Genomic DNA, 19,365 nt, shown 5'->3' with positions numbered 1-19,365 from the left:
CTTAGGAAACTAAACCTTATTTCTGAAGAGCCTGCCAGTGACTGGCACACGTTTGAAAGAAAGAAGTTGACAGAGACTATCAATATTAACTACTTAATGATTAGTTGCGGAGAAAAGTACATTCCACCATAAGGCCTTCTGACAGCCTTTTGCTTAAATCACAGTTGACTTTTCCCTTCGGGCAAGTTTACTGCTTGTGAGATTCCTAGAAAGGGCTGGGGAGAGGACCAGAGACTCAGAAAGAAGCAGGGATTCGGGACCCATAGAGGTTTGGGGACGTTCAGGGGCCTGGAGGAAAATGTTTGTCTTAGAGGGATTCGGAAATCGACAAATTCTGGGCACGGAGAGGCACGATGCCCTCGGGCCTTGGCTTGGAGCATCGCGGAGCCGCGGGTACGCGTCGCGCAACCTGCCGCAGGGGCGGCTCCGAAGCCGGGCCCGCGTGGCGCTAGCTCGCCCCACCAGCTGGGACTCCGGGACGGGGGGCGGGGCTCCGGAGCGGCCCCGCCTCCCGCCCCGCCGCCCCGCGGGGTCACAATGTAGGGTTAGGGCGGCCGGAGGGCGGGGCTTGGCGGGGGAGGAGCCGCCAGGAGGGGGCGGTGACGGCGGTTGAGGGACGGGAGGGGAGGGGAGGGGAGGGGAGGGGAGGAGGAGTTGCGGTGGGAGGAGGACAACGCCATTCTGGCCGGCCGCTCCCTCTGTCCCCTTTCCCTTCCCCGCAGTGGCCCGCGAGCCGCCAGCGGAGGAGCGCGCGCGCGCGCGTGACGCGTCCGGGCTTGCTAGCGCCCTCCCGCCCCCCAGCGTCCACCGCCCGCTCATGGCCCGGGCCGCGGCCGCCGGGCCGCGCTGAGGCGGGCCGCGCGGAGTCGTGGGGCCGCCGCCGTGGCCCTCGGTGTCCGCGCCTCGCCGCCAGCCCGAGGTGCCCGCGCACGCCGGCCACCGTCGCCTTCGCGCCTGGCTGGCGGGGGCGCTGTCCTCGCCGGCCGTCCGCGCCGCTCCCTGGAGCTCGGCGGAGCGTGGCAGTCAGGGCCAGCGGAGGCTCGGGGAGCCGGACGCCGGCGCGGCGGGGGCCATGACCGTGGAGCAGAACGTGCTGCAGCAGAGCGCGGCGCAGAAGGTGAGGAGACCCGGCCCCGCTCCTCCGCCCGAGGTGCCGCCCTCCCCCGCAGCGGCCGGGACCTCCCCGCCGCCCGGGCCTCCGCGGCCCCAGCTTTCCCCGCGCCGCCGTCCCCCGCCCCTGCCCGCTTTGGGGGCATCGCGCCCAGTTCCGGGCTGCGTGTGGAAAGCGGGGTGTAGTTAGCGGGTTTCAGTCCACTTCCTTCTTGCCAATTGTTTTCCTGTAACCGGCGGTGCCGGGTATTTGTTGAGCGCGACCTCACATTCCTACACTCCTCTATATGACTTCCTAATTAAACTTTATCTTCCTCGTCCTTTTTAATTTTTTAAGAAAAAGGAGTAGCCGGTTGTCATCCCTTGTGAACCCAGTTTTCTTTCCAAGGCAGGAGCCTTCCAGGTCTGCTATTTTGCAAAAGAGTCTCCACCGGAATGGAGTTGCTTGTCTGGCGGGGCAGGTACAGGAACCAGGTGGACTCAATGTAAAAGTAGGGGATTTGGTTGGTTCCTTTTTCTTTCTTTTTGTTCTTTTTTTTTTTTTTCTTTTCTTTTTTTTTTAATATAGAAACTGTCTCTTAAGAAGGAGACCTTTCTGGCCATGCTTATTTCAGGTATATTTTGTCCCCTAAGTTTGACCTTGTTCCATCCTCACCGTTTACTCCTGCCTCGGTCACACATTAAAAAGGTTGCTCCCTTAAAAAAAAGAAAAAGAAAAAAAAGAAAAAAACTTGGTTTGTGAAGCTTCAAATCTTTTCCATTAAGTATACTTAAGTGAGAGATGGTACTTTTCCCCCCTCGATTTTGCTTTCAGAATCTCAAGTGCACTATCACGAATTGCACCATATCCTGGAGAGTCGTTTGCTATGGCTTAATTTTTGGGGAGGGGGTTATTGGTGTGAAAAACATTTTGGGCAAAAGGGAAACATTACTTCCCTCGTCTTGGAATTATGGTGGTGACCAGGGTTTACTGTGAAAAGCTGCTAGAACTGTTCGATTTTTCTGGGAGAGTAGTGTGAATGCCCCACCCTGTGGTGTTGATATCAGTAGTTTTTTGGCATCATTATATCGTACCTGTGCTTGATTTTAGAATAAGGCCTACTGTCATAAAATGGGCTGTGTATACTCACAGCATGCTAAGTTTTTGCTTTGAGATATTTTTAGAATTTTATGGTAGTACTTGAAGTAACTGAAGATGCTCAAGAATTTTGGAAATCGAGCATTCTACATTGTTATTTTAGGCACCTTGGGGAAGTTGTCTTGAAACTCTTGTGTGTTAGTTAATAGTTATTGGTTAATTTGGGCGTCCCAGGTGGCTTGGTGGTAAAGAATCTGTCTGCAATGCAGAAGACTCTGGTTCGATCCCTAGGTTGGAAAGATCCCTTGGAGAAGGAAATGGCAACCCACTTCAGTATCTTTGCCTGGGAAATCTCATGGACAGAGGAGCCTGAGGGGGTTTCTGGGGTGGCATGGGGCCATGGGGTGGCAAAGAGCAGGACACCACTTAGCAGCTAAACAAGAGTGACTGGGTTAATTTAGAAGACGTTGCAGACTGCAGTTTATTTACAGTGAAATAATCCTAGTTTTAATAATGGGAGTTTAGAACAGTTTATCTCCCAATCCCCTCCATTCTGTTTTGAATACCTTGAACTTTAGTTTTTGATGATCAGTATGTGACAAAGTGTTAATACTTAGAGGAGGATCTTGTGGCCATAGTATACTGAGCAATATTTAGTAGGCTTGGGTTTATAGTTCTCTTCAGTGTTGAGTATTACAGCCTTTCTTTTTTTTTCTCAAAGTGGGAAATGTAGCTCATATTTTTCACATGTCAGATTTAAACAATGGCAAAAAATCTGTGAGTTTTTTAAATTGATTTTTGACTGATGTACTTAGATAATGCAGATCTGCCCATTTCAGAGGTTTATGCATAAATTTGAGTCAAGAATCAAATTACTAAAAGTGATCTTAGCCATCAAGTCCAGTTTCCTAGTTTAATGAGTCCCCTCCTTACGCAAAGGGAGTAGTTGTTAGTCTAAAATACTATCATTTTGACAGTTTTTAGTATGTGTCATATCATCTCGTTGAGATTGTGGACATTTTTTAGAGCAATACAGTTGGATTTATTTTTATACTTCTATCATGGTCTTTATGTATTCAAGAAACATTTAATGTGTTTGCTTGCCATATTAATATGCTGTTACTTTGTTACTCATATTAGTACTATTTTAAAATATTCATACAGATTCAAATACTTTAAACCATCTACTTCGTATGAACTGACATTAAAATCCACTAAGCTAGTAACTAGGAAGTAGACTTCAAGAGTAACTAGGAAGTGAACTACTTTAGAAGAAACAAAAGTGAAACTCTTTGTTTTTAAAATGGAAACTGAATTATTAGTAAAATGAGAAGTGTCTAGTGCATATTGCATAACCGAAATTTTAGCCTATTTTCTGCTCTTTAAAAAAGTGTTGTATGCTCATGTATAATACTAGCTTCATGTGAAGAGCTATAGTCTGGTTGTTGGAACAGTTTCCTATTTTGTGAGATTGTTTTTTTTTTTCTTCCCAAAGGATGTATGATTATAATTAAAAAAAAAAAAGTAGCACAACACTCAGGTCTTTTTTTTTTTTTTCTTTTTAAGTAGCACAAAACTCACAGGTCTTCTGTTTACCTAGAGTAGCTTGTCACAATGTACCATAAGGCAAGGGGTGTCTTTTCTTCTGATGTGTTCTTTGCTTGATTGCTCAAGTTTGGCTCTGGCAGGGGATTGTGAGATTAAGTGAAACTGCAAAGAGCTGTTTTTCTGAGGTTTAAGATGATACAGGTGAATTGGAGTTGGCAGCAGATTAGCTAAGGTTAAGTCCTGTCATAATTTTGGTCTTGAATGTGTATATTTGGCCTTTCTGCTTGATATTTACCTGAAGTGTAGGATTCTCATCTCAGAAATTTGGTTCATTGATTCAGGTCCCAAAAGAGAATTCTTTAGGACAGCAATAAAAGGCATTTTCCCAGAGACTAGATTAATTTGAAGAGCTGTGAGCTGGATTCTATTTACATTAACTGTATTCTCCTGAGTTGAATAAAAAAAAAAAATTTTTTTTTTGGCCTATTTTGTTTCATCCTAGGGCTTAAAACAGCTCCTTGCACATAAGTTCAGTTTAGTTGCTTAGTCTTGTCTGACTCTTTGCAACCCCATGGACTGCAGCACGCCAGGCTTCCCTGTTCATCACCAACTCCCAGAGCTTGCTCAAACTCATGTCCGTCGAATCAGTGATGCCATCCAACCATCTCATCCTCTGTCATTCCCTTCTCCTTCTGCCTTCAATCTTTCCCAGCATCAGGGTCTTTTCCAATGAGTCAGTTCTTTGCATCAGGTGGCCAAAGTATTGGAGTTTCAGCTTCAACATCAGTCCTTCCAATGAATATTCAGGACTGATCTCCTTTAGGATGGACTGGTTGCACATAGTAGGCTTCAGTAAATATTTGATGAATGAAATAGTGAGTGAGTGCTTTCTAAAAGGAATGCAAACTGCAGGGGTTATTTTAGTTCCTTAACTGAATCTCACAATTTAATATGATGAGAAACAGTTAAGAGCTTCGTCGGTGGCACTAATGGTAAAGAACCTGCCTGCCAATTTAGGCAACATCAGAGATGTGGGTTCCATCCCTGGGTCGGGAAGATCCCCTGGAGGAGGGCATGGCAACCCACTCCAGTATTCTTGCCTGTAGAATCCCATGGACAAAGAAGCATGGCGGGCTACATACAGTTCGTAGGGTCACACAGAGTCGGACACGACTGAAGTGACTTAGCGCACATGCAGAAACAATGAACGCTTGAAATTGTGGACATCTGTTAGAATATTGGCAGTGTAGTGAAAGGCTAGGATGTGGGTTGATCTCAATCCCTTTCCATGACCTCGGGCAAGTCATTAAATGCCTCTGAATCTACTTTTAAAGCCTTGAAGATAGATGATTAAATATGAGCAACTTTTTTAGATCTGAGTGTTTAGTGGAGCTAAGCATGTGTTTATTCCAGACAGGGAGGATAAAAAAGAGAAAGAAGAGGATAGAGGCAGAAGGAATCTTATGGATCAACAGTCAGCTTTCATTTAATTATATTGGGGGTTAGGTGGGAAGGAAGTCACAGACTAACCAAATTAAGAGTTAAAACTTGAAAAATAATACAAGCTGAATTCTGGGTAAATTTCTTAGTTACAATAATGTATTTCTAATTTAGGAATTGTCTAAAGTTATAGAATGTTCAGTGGAAGGACTGATGTTGAAGCTAAAACTCCAATACTTTGGCCACCTGATGCGAAGAGTTGACTCATTTGGAAAGAACCTGATGCTGGGAAAGACTGAAGGCGAGAGGAGAAGGGGACGGCAGAGGATGAGATTGTTGGATGGCATCACTGACTCAATGGACATGAGTTTGCGTAGACTCTGGGAGTTGGTGATGGACAGGGAGGCCTGGCATGCTGCAGTCCATGGGGTTGGAAAGAGTTGGACACAACTGAGCAACTGAACTGGAAGTTACAAAAATATAATACAGCATTTAAAGAGATAGTTAACCGTATATAAATCACTGTAAACATTATATAAAATGGACATTCTTTAGTATTAAATGGTTGGTTATCTTGTTATTAGCATAAGACTTGGTTTACTGAGACAGCAGGCTCCAGCTGCTTATTCCCCTTTTACTCCTTTCCTTTCTTACCTAGTTTTGACTTCTATACTAAGGTTGTATCCCATTGTCTTAATGAATTTTCATTAGTTCTAATATTCTGATAGTCTTCAATATTCTTTGTACGCAGCCCATATCATTTGCAAATAATTATCATTCTGACCTCCTCTTTGTCAATTTTGGCACCTCTTTTTTCATATCTTATTATTTTAGCTAAGATTACAGAATACTACTAGGATCAATAGTAGGGTCTGTAATGTATTGTTTCATTGTAATATGAAATGTCCTTGTAGTTACAAGTTTTTTAAATGCTTTGAAATCAGGTTTAGATGTTGACTGTTTATCAAATATCTTTTTTTCTTTTTTTGGCAACAACTGATGGTAATATTTTATAAGCACAATTGTAATGGATAACACGTAACATATTTACTACCTACTATGTTAAGAAAGGGTGCAAAGAATTTTATAACTTCTTTTCAACTTCATCTTCCCAAGCACTTTTTTAGGTAGACACTTTTTTTACTTTCATGTCCTGGTTGAGGAAAAAGTATTAGAGAACTAAAGCAACATTTCATTGTTAGTGTATGTTGAGGGTGGGCTTTAAACTCTGAGACTCGGGGGCTTCTGCCATTAATCATTCATCTGTATTGCTTTCTGGCTCGCGATTAGTCCTGGTGCCTCAGAATTCATCACTAAATTTTAATCTAAAAATCAGATTCTTCATTTTTAAATGAGATTTGTTACAAGGTTTGTTTTTATATGTGTATGGGCTACTAAGATTAGCTCATACAAAGATTAGAAAGCTTTTTTTGTTTTTTCCTACGCTTTTGGAATTGTTTAGTGTAGCATTAAGTTAAATCAGTCAAAATTTGGAGCATTTAACTGTTTGCTCTTTCAACCTAAGTACTTGTTTGAAGTTTTGATGACTGTGACTCTCATTAGGCTGACTGCTTTATTTAAAGCACGTTTTAGTTATGCTTTCCAAATTTTGGCTAGTATCTCAAAATGTTTTTCTTTCATTATTTAAAAATATTTTTTGTTTTACTTTTTTTGTTGAACTTAAAAAGTTGTTGGTTTTTAGTTTTGAAACATTCTATTTAGAGAATATGATTTGTAACAGTTTTAGAAATTTATTAAGAATTTCTTATGACTAAGCACATGAGGTTTTTAATGATCATGTGAAAAGAATATGTATTTTTTGAGTTATAGAGTTCTGCATATATCACATGAACACTTAGAGTGTGATTTGAATTTCATGGTTTTATCTTTATATCTTCTGAGCAAGATTGATGTCTCTACTTTTAATATAATTTCATCAAATTATCTTTGTATTTCTAATGGATCTAATCTAAATTTGTGATTTTGCTGGTCGTTTAGTAAGATTTCATCATATATATAGTGATAACATGTTTAATCTTTTTTATTGCCATCTGATTTTCATTTATTTAAAGAGCTTTTTCTTCTCTTTAAATTTCAAACAAATATATTTAACATGTTTTTGTGTAATAATTAATAGTTTTCTCTCCTTCCCTGTGCTCCCAATAAGACTGCTTAGCATATTTTTTCTTACATCTTTCTTGAGTTTATTGGAATAATATGGAATGGTAATTTTAAATGATTTTTAAAATTTTTACAATGTACTCTACGTCAAAAATGTTATTTTACTTAATTGTGTTACATATTAGTAGCTAGTAAATTTTTTTAATATATGTATTTAGATGTTTAATTTTAGCTATGCTTTTCTGTGTAGTTTAATGCTGTTTGACTTTTTTTTTGGTAGATAATTTAACTTTCTGTGTGTGTGTTCTTAGTCTTGTACGACTCTCTATATAAGAGATTATAAGATTTCCTCTTTGGTTTTAGAATTCAGAAATTGTGTGTGTGTGTGTGTGTGTATTTTTAACCATCCTGACAAAAATTTTTGATCTGAAAACTATAGTGTTCTTCTCAGGAAAAAGATATATATTTAAAAGTTACTACTGTTACTCTATTCCATTTTTCTTCCTGCTCTGAAACTACATTATTTGAATATTAGATACCATTCATCTCTCTCTCTTGCTTCAGATTTCATTTTATATTTTTTTCTATTCCTTTGCTCTATGTGCTAGAATAACTTCTTGCTCTGTCTAAAATTATTATTTTTGTATGCCAGTTCTGTATTTGCTTCCTTCATAAGTGGTCAGATACTTTTTGTCAGGTTTGTTTTAATTATATTCTAGTTGATTCTGAAGTACACATCATGGAATTAATCATAAACGTTGGATCATGATCAGCTATCAGCGCCCATGTTTTCATTTATTTATGAAATAGCGTATTAATCTTTGATGAGAAGCACACATTGAACCCACTGTTTAAGGCAAAAGTGAGAACTTTGAAAGTAACCTATATCTATCCATGTAGTCCCCTCACCCCATCCCTCTATTTTCATTTGCGATTGTAATCAGCTTGAATCCTGTGTTCATTCCCTCTTTGATTTCCTTTTTATTGCCTCTCTGATTCCAAAGGCACATATTTTTAAATTTTAGTTGTTTTAACTTTGGAAACTTTTTTCACCTTGCTATATAAATGAAATTTAGGTGTATAATAATAAGAGTTTTAAAAGTTGTGTTTACAATATCTGGACCTTATACTATCTGCACTTAATTTTTGTGCCTGATGTGTTAGGGATCCAATTTAATTTTCATTCTGTGTATGATTTTTTTGTTGTTAATCTTACCTTATTGAAAAGTTAATGCTCTCGCCCACTGAACTGACATACCATCTTTGTCATATGTAAAAGTTTTGTGGAAAATGCTCTTTCATTTTCCCCCTTTGCTGTTTTGTTCCATGGTTCATTTTGTGAATACCATCCTGTCTTCATTGTTAAGACTTCATAATAATCTCTGTACTGAAAAAATAAGTTTGCTGTTCTTCTTTCAATGTGCTTTGGTCCTTTATCTTCCTTAGAAAGTTTAGAATAATTTTACCAAGTTCTCTGAAAAACCCTGTTTGAGTTTTTTGTTGTTGTTTTTTTTAAGCAATTTTATTGACTCTGCAGACCAATTTGGAACTATTAACATCTTTTATGATGTTGAGTCTTTCTATCCATGAACAGGACGTACTTTTTTTTTTTTTTTAAGCTCTACTTTACTATTTTTGTCGTTTAGTTGCCAAGTCATGTCCAACTCTTTTGCGACCCCATGGGCTGTAACCCGCCAGGCTCCTTTGTCCATGAGATTTCCCCGGGGCGAGAGTACTGGAATGGGTTGCTATTTACTTCTCCAGGGGATCTTCCTGATCCAGGGGTTAAACTTGCGTCACCTGCATTGCAGGTGGATTCTTTACCACTAAGCCACCTTAAATCTTTAATATTTTTTACTTGGTTTATGATTTTCGCAGTAGAATTCATGTACATTATTTGCCCTATATAGTTGATACTTTCCAATAACAATATTATAAAGTGCTTTAAAATGTTTGTTATTTGTTACTGGTGTGTATGAATGCAACTGACATTCATAGATTGATTTTATATCTAGCCACTTGGCTAAAAATTTCTGATTTTTTTTCAGACATGTTTTTGGATTTTTTTTATATAAAGATCGTGTAAATAAATCATGACAGTTTTATTTTTATTTACGATTTTTATGCTCATAATTCATTTTTTCTTGTATTAGGTAAGACGTCTGATAAATGTTTAGAAGTGATAATGGTGGATGTTTCTATTTTATTGCTAATTTTAAAAGGACAGTTCTTACTTTGGTACCTGATATACTACTACTTCTTTTTTTAGATTAAAGTTTTGTTTCTTTTTGGTTGCGCAGGGTCTTCGTTGCTGTTCTTGAGCTTCCTCTAGCTGTGGCTGTAAGTTGGGGCTCCTCTTGGTTGTGGAGCACGGGCTTCTAGGCATATAGGATTCAGTGCTTGCGGCACGACGGCTCAGTAGTTGTGGCGCACAGGCTTAGTTGCTCTGCGGCATGTGGACTCTTTCCAAACCAGGGATCAAACCCAAGTCCCCTGCACTGGCCACCAGGGAAGAATGGTACTTTCTTGGGCATGTACATAACTGTTGTAAGGTATTGCTACATGGTTATTCAGAGTGATTGTACCTTCCCATCAGGAATGTATGAGAGTTTCAGTTGTCTATATCTTTGTAACAGTGTTATCAACTTTTATATGTTAGCAATTTTAGTAAGTAGTGGTACTTCATTGTGGTGTCAGTATATATTTCCCAGTTGTGGTTTTGAACACCTTTTTATGTGCTTATTGGCTATTTTTTGGATGATTTTTAAGTATTGTTTCTCATATATTATTCAGGTTTACATTCTCACAGGATCAGCAATAACAAAAGCTACTTATTTTTCGAAGTCTGAATATGGCAAAAAAGTTAAAGATGTCCCCAGAGGTAAAAACATTTAGGGGCCTGGTGGCTCAGATGGTAAAGTGTCTGCCTAGAATGCGGGAGACCCGGGTTTGATCCCTGGGTGGGGAAGATCCTCTGGAGAAGGAAATGGCAACCCACTCCGGTACTATTGCCTGGAAAATCCCATGGGAGAAGCCTGGTAGGCTACAGTCCTTGGGGTTACAAAGAGTTGGACACAACTGAGTGACTTTACTACTGTATGCTTACAAAACAAAGTGAAGTTGCACAATTTTTCCTTCATTTTATATTTTTTCTAGTAATGCCTCATAAAAAGGCTCCCTGCTAACGAATGAAAAGCCTTTTCTTCTTCATGCCTCAAACTAACACCAAATTAATCTCTTTATTAATTAATTGCACACAAAATAATAATATGCTGTCTATTTTGTTCCATAGGGTACAGAAATACTTTCACATTGTAGTTGGCTTGGAAGTTTGGAGAGAATTTGGGGTACCAGTGATGGGGTGGGATGAACTGTGGACAGGTAAACAATTAAGCAGAGAAAGATGTTTCTTATGGTTTTTGGTCCATGTGGGAACAAGACAGAAGAGTAGCTTGTCTTGAACTAGAAACTTCTTATTTATCGGGTTTTTGTTGGTGTTGTCCAGCTTGGAAGTGGGTCTTTTGGGCTGAGTGGCACTAGCTTTGAAGGCAGGATTGACTGTGGAGCTGAGAGCTAGATCCTAGGTAGAGAGGAAGGATGTGGGAGAGGAGTACGGAGAGAGGGACCAGGAATGAAGGACCATTAGTGGCCAGGATCTGACGCTGTGCTTGTACTATTGTGAGAACCAACCGTACACTTGCACATACACAAGTTTATGCATCATCATTTGAACCAGAGTGCATGCAGAATCAAATGTCACCTTTCTTTGAGATGGAGCTACAGAAACAAGCTTGGGCTGCGGTATGTGTCTTTTTGTATCCTCCACGGAGGCCTCTGAGCTGGTCTTGGCACTTCAGAAAGAGGACCCCTGAAGTCTTCCCGGAAGGCTTTAAAGAAAGGCTTTGGGTCAAGACAGGGCCAAGGAAGAGTGTTGAAAGGAAATTGGCCTCAGTCCACTGCCTCAGGTCTAAAATGACCAGTTTGGGAGGGAAGAAGGAGCTTTCTGCGCAGGCCTCCTGGGGTTATGAACTCTGTTCTCATTGCTCCATACAGATTCTAAGTACTGAATTCCAGACTTATTCCCCATTGGGCTGGGATTTCAAGTTGGTAATAAAACTGCAGAACTAATACAACTGATTATTTCCATTCCTGCTAGTGGCTTCACAGGGAGGGCACCAGTGCATCTGAGCGTATTAGGCTGCAGTGGGGTAGAGAAGGCAGCATATGAGCATATTTGGTGGTACATTTATAGTTATGAACCATTAACCATTCTAGTGTTGATAGGTTAATTGATTATCTTTTTATATGTTTATGAACCATTGTTTTTTTTCCTGTGGAATTCACATTTGTTTCTGGTTGTTTGGGTGGTGGGAGATGGAGTTGTTTTATTTCTTCCTTTTTGATTTGAAGGAATTCTTTATAGTTTAGATACTACTTTTTCCCTCAATTTACATATTTTGCAGATTCTTTTTCCATTTTCAGCATTTTTCTTGCTCCCTTTATGTTGTTCTTCCATGAATAGGAGTCCATTTTGATTTAATCTCATATGTAATTCAGTTCAGTTCAGTCACTCAGCTGTGCCCAATTCTTTGCGACTCCATGGACTGCTGCAGCACGCCAGGCCTCCCTGTCCATCACCAACTCCCGGAGTTTACTCAAACTCATGTCCATTAAGTCAGTGATGCCATCCAACCATCTCATCCTCTGTTTTCCCCTTTTCCTCCCGCCTTCAATCTTACCTAGTATCAGGGTCTTTGCAAATGAATCAGTTCTTCCCATCAGGTGGCCAAAATATTGGGAGTTTCAGCTTCAGCATCAGTTCTTCCAATGAATATTCAGGACTGATTTCTTTAGGATAGACTGGTTGGATCGCTTTGCAGTCCAAGGGATTCTCAGGAGTCTTCTCCAACACCACAGTTCAAAAGCATCAAATCCAGTGCTCAGCTTTCTTTATAGTCTAACCCTCATATCCATACACGACTACTGGAAAAACTATAGCTTTGACTAGGTGGACCTTTGTTGACAAAGTAATGTCTCTGCTTTTTAATAATGCTGTCTAGGTTGGTCATAACTTTCCTTCCAAGGAGTAAGCGTCTTTTAATTTCATGACTGCAGTCACCACCTGCAGTGATTTTGGAGCCCCCAAAGATAAAGTCAGCCACTGTTTCCACTGTTTCCCTATCTATTTGCCATGAAGTGATGGGACCGGATGCCGTGATCTTAGTTTTCTGAATGTTGAGGTTTAAGCTAACTTTTTCACTCTCCTCTTTCCCTTTCATCAAGAGGCTCTTTTGTTCTTCATCGCTTACTGCCATAAGGATGGTGTCATCTGCATATCTGAGGTTATTGATATTTCCCCCGGCATGGACATATTTTCATGGCCAGTTCTAACTGTTGCTTCCTGACCTGCATCTCCCGGCATGTCCCGGCATGGACATATTTCCATGTCCAGTTCTAACTGTTGCTTCCTGACCTGCATCTCCCGGCATGTCCCGGCATGGACATATTTCCATGTCCAGTTCTAACTGTTGCTTCCTGACCTGCATACAGGTTTCTCAGGAGACAGGTCAGGTGGTCTGGTATTCCCATCTCTTGAAGAATTTTCCACAGTTTATTGTGATCCACATAGTCAAAGGCTTTGGCATAGTCGATAAAGCAGAAATAGATGTTTTTCTGGAACTCTCTTGATTTTTCGATGATCCAGCAGATGTTGGCAATTTGATCTCTGGTTCCTCTGCCTTTTCTAAACTCAGCTTGAACATCTGGAAGTTCACAGTTTACGTACTGCTGAAGCCTGGCTTGGAGAATTTTGAGCATTACTTTACTAGCATGTGAGCTGAGTGCAATTGTGCAGTAGTTTGACATTCTTCGGCATTTCCTTTCTTTGGGATTGGAATGAAAACTGACCTTTTCCAGTCCTGTGGCCACTGCTGAGTTGTCCAAATTTGCTGGCATATTGAGTGCAGCACTTTCACAGCATCATCTTTCAGGATTTGAAATAGCTTAACTGGAATTCCATCACCTCCACTAGCTTTGTTCATAGTGACGCTTTCTAAGGCCCACTTGATTTCACATTCCAGGAAGTCTGGCTCTAGGTGAGTGGTCATGCCATCGTGATTATCTGGGTCATGAAGATCTTTTTTGTACAGTTCTTCTGTGTATTCTTGCCACCTCTTCTTAATATCTTCTGCTTCTCTTAGGTCCATACAATTTCTGTCCTTTATTGAGCCCATCTTTGCATGAAATGTTCCCTTGGTATCTTGAATGATGTATGGGTCATGTTGGAGAGGTCTGACAGATTGTGGCTCACTAATAACTTAGATGTAACCAAAATTTTAAAAAAACTATCAGAATAACAAGGTTAACTTAATTTGACAGATGGTAGTGTTTTATAGAAGCTAACTTGGCATTTGTAGCCTCAAACAAGGAAAATAATGTATATGTATCAGCATTATTCTTACAAAATATGGTTATTAAACATACAGAATAGATTTTATTGCTGTTGTCATCTACATTCCATCTGTAACCTCAATACTTATTTGATAGCCTTTGTCTTAGAGTAGTGTCCTCAGCCTTTTTGTTGTCAGAAATCTTCAGAGATGTGCCCTCAGGTTTGATCATAATTTAAAACTTTATTTTTCTGTACTTCAGTAAATGTGTTATACTTATTCCAGTATCTCCTCTGAACAGGTTTTGTGATTTAGTGTAGAGCGGAATACACTTGTTACAGTTATACCTTACTTCTAAGTTAATGCCGAATACATATTATTTATTGAAACTTGTCAGTATTTTGCTATGAGCACGTCTTAGTGCCTTGATAATCAGGAGGGTGGGATACTACTGAACAGTGTGATTACTGCTTTTGCAGACACCATGGGACAGTATTGTTGTACTGGAGGAATTATTGCATTCTAATTATTGCCATCTCCCTTAAGAGTTGTTGAATTTTGTTGTGGTGAAGGTTTCAGATCTTTTTGAGTGTGCTGCCAAAAATGCTTAGTATTTAAACACGTACTACAAACACAGGGAAGTTGAGAATTGATGGGTAAGAAGACATTAGCAAGTAGGCCTAGGTATGGGCAAGGTTTTTGTAAGCTTGTCAGCTTTTGCTGTGTATTTACAGTACATATATTTAAAGTATTTACATTTGGGCTATACAACATACTAAAGTTTGGTTGCTAATACCATAGACTGTGTTTACTTAATTGTAGGAGTTTTCAAGGTTTAGTCTTTGGTTTTCTGCCTTCTACTTTGCAAGCTTTGAGTGTTTATGTAATTTGTCATTTGTATATGTTGATTACTACCAAATTTGTATTTTCAAAATGATTTAAATTTTTCACCCTCACATAAACTCTTGTTTCAAGGTTTCAATTGCCTTTTTACTTTTCTGCTTAGATATCCAGTTATCTCTTATGATCACGTCCATCCATTCATTTATTCTTTGTTTTAAGCAGATAGGTATAAATAATGCACTGTAAAATGGCTTACAGTTTGGTGGTGGTGGGAGCCAGACATGCATACATTATGTTAGAAGGTAAGTGACGCATATGGAGCTTCGCTGGTGGCTCAGGCAGTAAGAGTCTTACTGCCGTGCAGGAGCCCTGAGTTCAGTCCCTGGGTTGAGAATATTCTCTGGAGAAGGGAATGGCCTCTCAATCCAGTTTTCTTGCCTGGAGAATTCCAAGGACAAAGAAGCCCGTTGGGCTGCAGTCCATGGGATCCTGAAGAGTCAGACATGACTGAGCGACTGATGCTTTTACTTCTTTCTTTAAGTGAAGTATGTACAAGATATATACAGGCCCAAGGAGAGGATCTAAGAACAGGAAAGACCTCACAGAGAAGGTGATGTTGAAGATGTGTAGGGAGATGGATGGTATCATTTGAAGCAAAGAGAAGTCCATGAGCAGAACAAACAAAACAATTTGGTGCCTTGGTGTACCTACAGGTAGCAGGCTGGCTGTGGTGTAATGCTCTCCGGCTGCTCCTTCCTCTCATCCTTATCCCCTGGCAACCTAGGATTCAATTCTTTAAGTCTGTGAGTCTGCTTCTGTTTTGTGAATAAGTTAAATGCAATGTCTGTTGTATATTTTTAGGCTTTTTTTTTTTTTAAATCTAAACGAAACAGTGAAAGATTAAATAAATATTTAGTCTTTTCCTTGGTTTTTGCCACAGAAATTTGCTGTCTTTTGTATGCTAATGAGATAACTTCTCGGGGGACTAGGTTGCTTCAGGATGGGGGCTGTGCCTCAGAAGAACCACTATGGTTAGAGCCCACTCCCCTGTCCAAGGAGGAAAGAGGGACTCGAGATTGAGTCCAGCCACCAGTAGCCAATGATTTCATGCATCATGCCTACATAATGAAGTCTCTAGTGCCTTGTACATTTCTAGTAAGTGCTCAATAAGTGGTGGTTCTAAGAAAAAACTAGCCATATATGGTTAATTTCCCTCTTCCTGATTGTTTTTGAGACTTCTGTCTTAAAAATACAGAATTGTATCATTAACATATTATGAGAATACCAAAAGTGCTTTTAAGGAAGTTAATTGTATGAGTAAGAGTCCAGTTAGGACATAGAAACTACACAGTAATATGAACGGGGAAAGTTTAATACAAAGCAGTATTGACTAGTAACAAATGATAAAGTGTTATCATTTGAGTTATCATTTAAAGAACTCTAAAGAATAGAGGAAGAAATACGTTTGGGAGTGGTCTCACCGAGCCCCGAGACTGAGATTCACTTCTTATTGAAGAAGCTATGATTGAAGCCTAGTGGATTGAGGACATGTGTGCTGAGGTGCTGGAGCCTGGACGCTTATGTAAATGACTCTCTTATTGGTCCGGGAAAGAAAGTGGTATAGAGCACATGCTTTATTAAACCTAGCCGTATATCTAGAATAATGCAGTTTCTAATAGTCAATAGTGAAAGTGTTAATGGCTCATTCGTGTCCTACTCTTTGCAACCCCATGGTCTGTCCATGGGATTCTCCAGTCAAGAATACTGGAATGGGTTGCCATTCCCTTCTCCAGGGGATCTTCCCGACCCAGGGATCAAACCCTCATCTCCTGCATTGCAGGCAGATTCTTTACCATCTGAGCTACCAGGGAAGTTCAGTCAATAGGATGTACTATATTTGTAATTAGGATGACCAAATACTGTATTTGTTTTAAGGAATTGTTTGTGACACATAGAGCTGCTAGGAGTTATGTGGTATTCTAGTTTGAAAGTTCTACTTAGAGCATGCTAATTTGCTATATTAGTATAAGGGATTTTATTTTTGGACTGAAAATTAATAAAAAGATTTTTAAGTACAGAAACCAAGAGATGCACAAAGATTTAATTGGACAAGGGAGAGATATATTAGGAATCTATCAAATCATTAGCATCAAAAACAAGTTAAAGATACACTTGATTTAAACTGTAGAGATCGCAGTTCACAGATACAATTTGATTCATGAAATGTGGGTTTGTTTACCCACATTTTCCAGAATATAGGCATTCTAATAAAAACACACTGTTCTAAAAGATTTTGCAAGTTGGGTTTTTGTAACTCTAAATGCATGTTCCCATAGAAACCATGTTTCATGGTATTAGATTATTGTTTGGCCTAGAAATGTATTTAACTCTGTGTGAACTTAGCTATCACTCTGGGTCAGGAAGATCCCCTGGAGTAGGAAATGGCTATCCACTTCAGTATTCTCGCCTGGAGAATCCCATGGACAGAGGAGCCTGGTGGGCTACAGTACGTGGGGTCACGGAGAGTTGGACATGACTTAGTGACTAAGCACTCACACACAAAACAGTATATTTGGGAGAAACTGTTTAGCTTCTAATTCTGTTGCATATCTTCTGTCTGCCGGTTAATAAGGATGGAGGATTCTCTTCAGGGCATGGACATCATGCAGATGTTAGGCTGGTTAAAGGGCTGCAGTAGGGGTGTGAACTCTGAAGTGAGGAATGATGGAAACATTTATTGAGGATGAGCAAAGTATTTCATTTCTTCACCTTATTTTTTTTTTTTAAGATTGCATAATGCTTAAGATTGTAGATCTGGATTCTATAAAAACGTGGGAAAAGACTTTAAATTCAGAATTTCTGGCATTTCTAAGGCTAAATGTAAATAGTGAAGAATACAAAAAGCATACTTTTAGATTTATACATCCATAAAAGTATGTGATTCTTTTAATACTGAAGTTTTGTTAACCCAAAAAGATTGAGATGAACCTTAATTCTATGGTAGTAGAAAATAAAGATACCACAACTATTTTTTAGATTAATATGTAGATTATTTGAATTTGGAAATTTCAGCAGTACTGTCCTGTACACTTCCCTTCAGGCAGGATGGACATCACCAGAACTAGGCAATAGAGCCTTCTGTGGACTTCTTGGTGCAAGGTAGCAGAGTGTAGAAAGTTTGCTGAGCATTTGGGTGTGATTTATGCGTGCTTCTGTTCCCTTCTCCACTTATTAGTTTGTGCTTCTTTGCTGTGGACGAGTTCAAGCCCTGTGAGGCTTACTCCGGTTTACCTCTGCAGACTGGTTTTCATTTATTTGGTCCATACTTGTTGTGTTTCTACCACATGCCACACACCGTACTACTTAGTTCCCAGGAACACAGTGACGAGGGAAATAGATGCCCTGTGTTCTCTTCCATGTAGAGTCTGATGATTAACCATTGTGTATTACTACAGTCTGTGGTCAGTGTCAGAGAAACTTCTGACCTTAACGGAAAGCAACTGAATATCCTCAGACCTTTCAATTTGGAAGCAGAATAGTATTGTGTAGACCCTGACTGGAAGAGGAAGCGCAAGAGGGGAAACCAGTGTAAGGTCAAGCTAGAAATAGCTGGGGCATGTAAAGGGTCCTTTAAGCTGTAAGAAGCATCATACTGTAGGTAAGTTCCTCAGAGAGGTCGTAGAATATTGTATATGAAGAGAAATGAAAGGTTGTCATGTTGTTCCCCTTGAGATTACAGATAAAAATAAAATACAAGACTTATGAAATGAAGATTTTTTTTTTCCTTATATATCTGGTTAGAGGCAGGTTTGGGTCTTACAATAAGCTACATGAAAGATATATTATGTACTTGAAATTATCTGTCAGTGAACTTTAAAATGTTTACCATTTGGTGCCTAGCAATGCTAATTCTGAAATTTAAGTCATGTGATTCTGAAGTTGATGAATGCTTTGGAATTTTTATCAAAATTTTTTTTTTTTCTTAGAAATGTTTAAAGTTTTTTTTTAGAGGTTCTTAAGAGAGTTACCATTTTTCCCCCTGAAGATGGAAACCTTTCTCTTCTTCCTTTTGCACTAAACTGTTTTATTTATATTTAGAAATTCAGTCAAAGGAACCAAAGACTGACTTATGAGTCACTCACCTCTTAACACAGAAAGCTTTCCTGCCTGTGGTCATCAGTGCTCCAGTTTTCTTGCACCACTATCAAAGTGTTTTATGTCAACATAGTAAAGGATTTTGGGGCTGAGTATTTACTTTTTACTGCATTTTTAATCTCCAGAATCAGATACCATGGAGAAAATGTGGGAGACACATGGACTATGGAATTTGAAAAAGTAGACAATCATTTCTGCATTTGTTCTTGTTAGTCTCTTAAATATGTTATTCATTATAAGATGAGAGTGATTTTCTAGAGGATTTGTCATGTGTGCATGTGCACATATATTATTTGAGATTACATACTAGAAGCACTTAAAACAGTCTGGCATGCAGCAAGAGCATAATAAATGTCTGTATTCTTTTTTTTGCCTTAAGTCAGTGATCCTTTTTTGCATTTTCAAGAAGTTACACCAATGTTAAATATGCTGTAGTCTTAACATAAATAGATTTAAAACAGACCCAGTATTATATAGGATCAACAGGGGAAGGAAAGAACTCTGTGAAACACTCTGATCCATACTTTATATTGAAGTTACTGATGCCTTCTCCTTGAAGTGCACAGTACTGGATTTTACACGTAATAGGTACTTAAGGATGTCGTCACTTAGTAAAAATAACATCAAGGAAGAAATCTGAAGGCCTGTATGGTCTTGGCTTGTTCACGTACTGATTTTTGT

General features: G+C 39.5%; 1 protein-coding gene across 5 annotated transcripts in view; it reads left to right on the top strand.

Annotated features, from left to right (window-relative positions):
- The first annotated feature begins 657 nt into the window (after positions 1 to 657).
- The window catches only part of USP25 (ubiquitin specific peptidase 25), a 158,862-nt gene continuing 140,154 nt past the window's right edge, over positions 658 to 19,365 (top strand). For 3 of the 5 annotated variants that reach the window (XM_043893206.1, XM_043893204.1, XM_043893203.1), the window contains exon 1: positions 658 to 1,117. In XM_043893206.1, coding sequence (XP_043749141.1) covers positions 1,073 to 1,117 — 45 coding nt within the window. In that variant the 5' untranslated portion in view covers positions 658 to 1,072. Of the gene's footprint in view, positions 1,118 to 9,597; positions 9,638 to 19,365 lie in introns of those variants that run through there. The other 2 variants (XM_043893205.1, XM_043893207.1) reach the window with 2 other exon arrangements.

This window comes from Cervus elaphus, chromosome 31, assembly GCF_910594005.1.
Source record: "Cervus elaphus chromosome 31, mCerEla1.1, whole genome shotgun sequence".
In the NCBI taxonomy this organism is placed as follows: domain Eukaryota; kingdom Metazoa; phylum Chordata; class Mammalia; order Artiodactyla; family Cervidae; genus Cervus; species Cervus elaphus.
The sequence above is the reverse complement of the archived record's forward strand: the minus strand, read 5'-3'. Positions and strand labels throughout refer to the sequence as shown.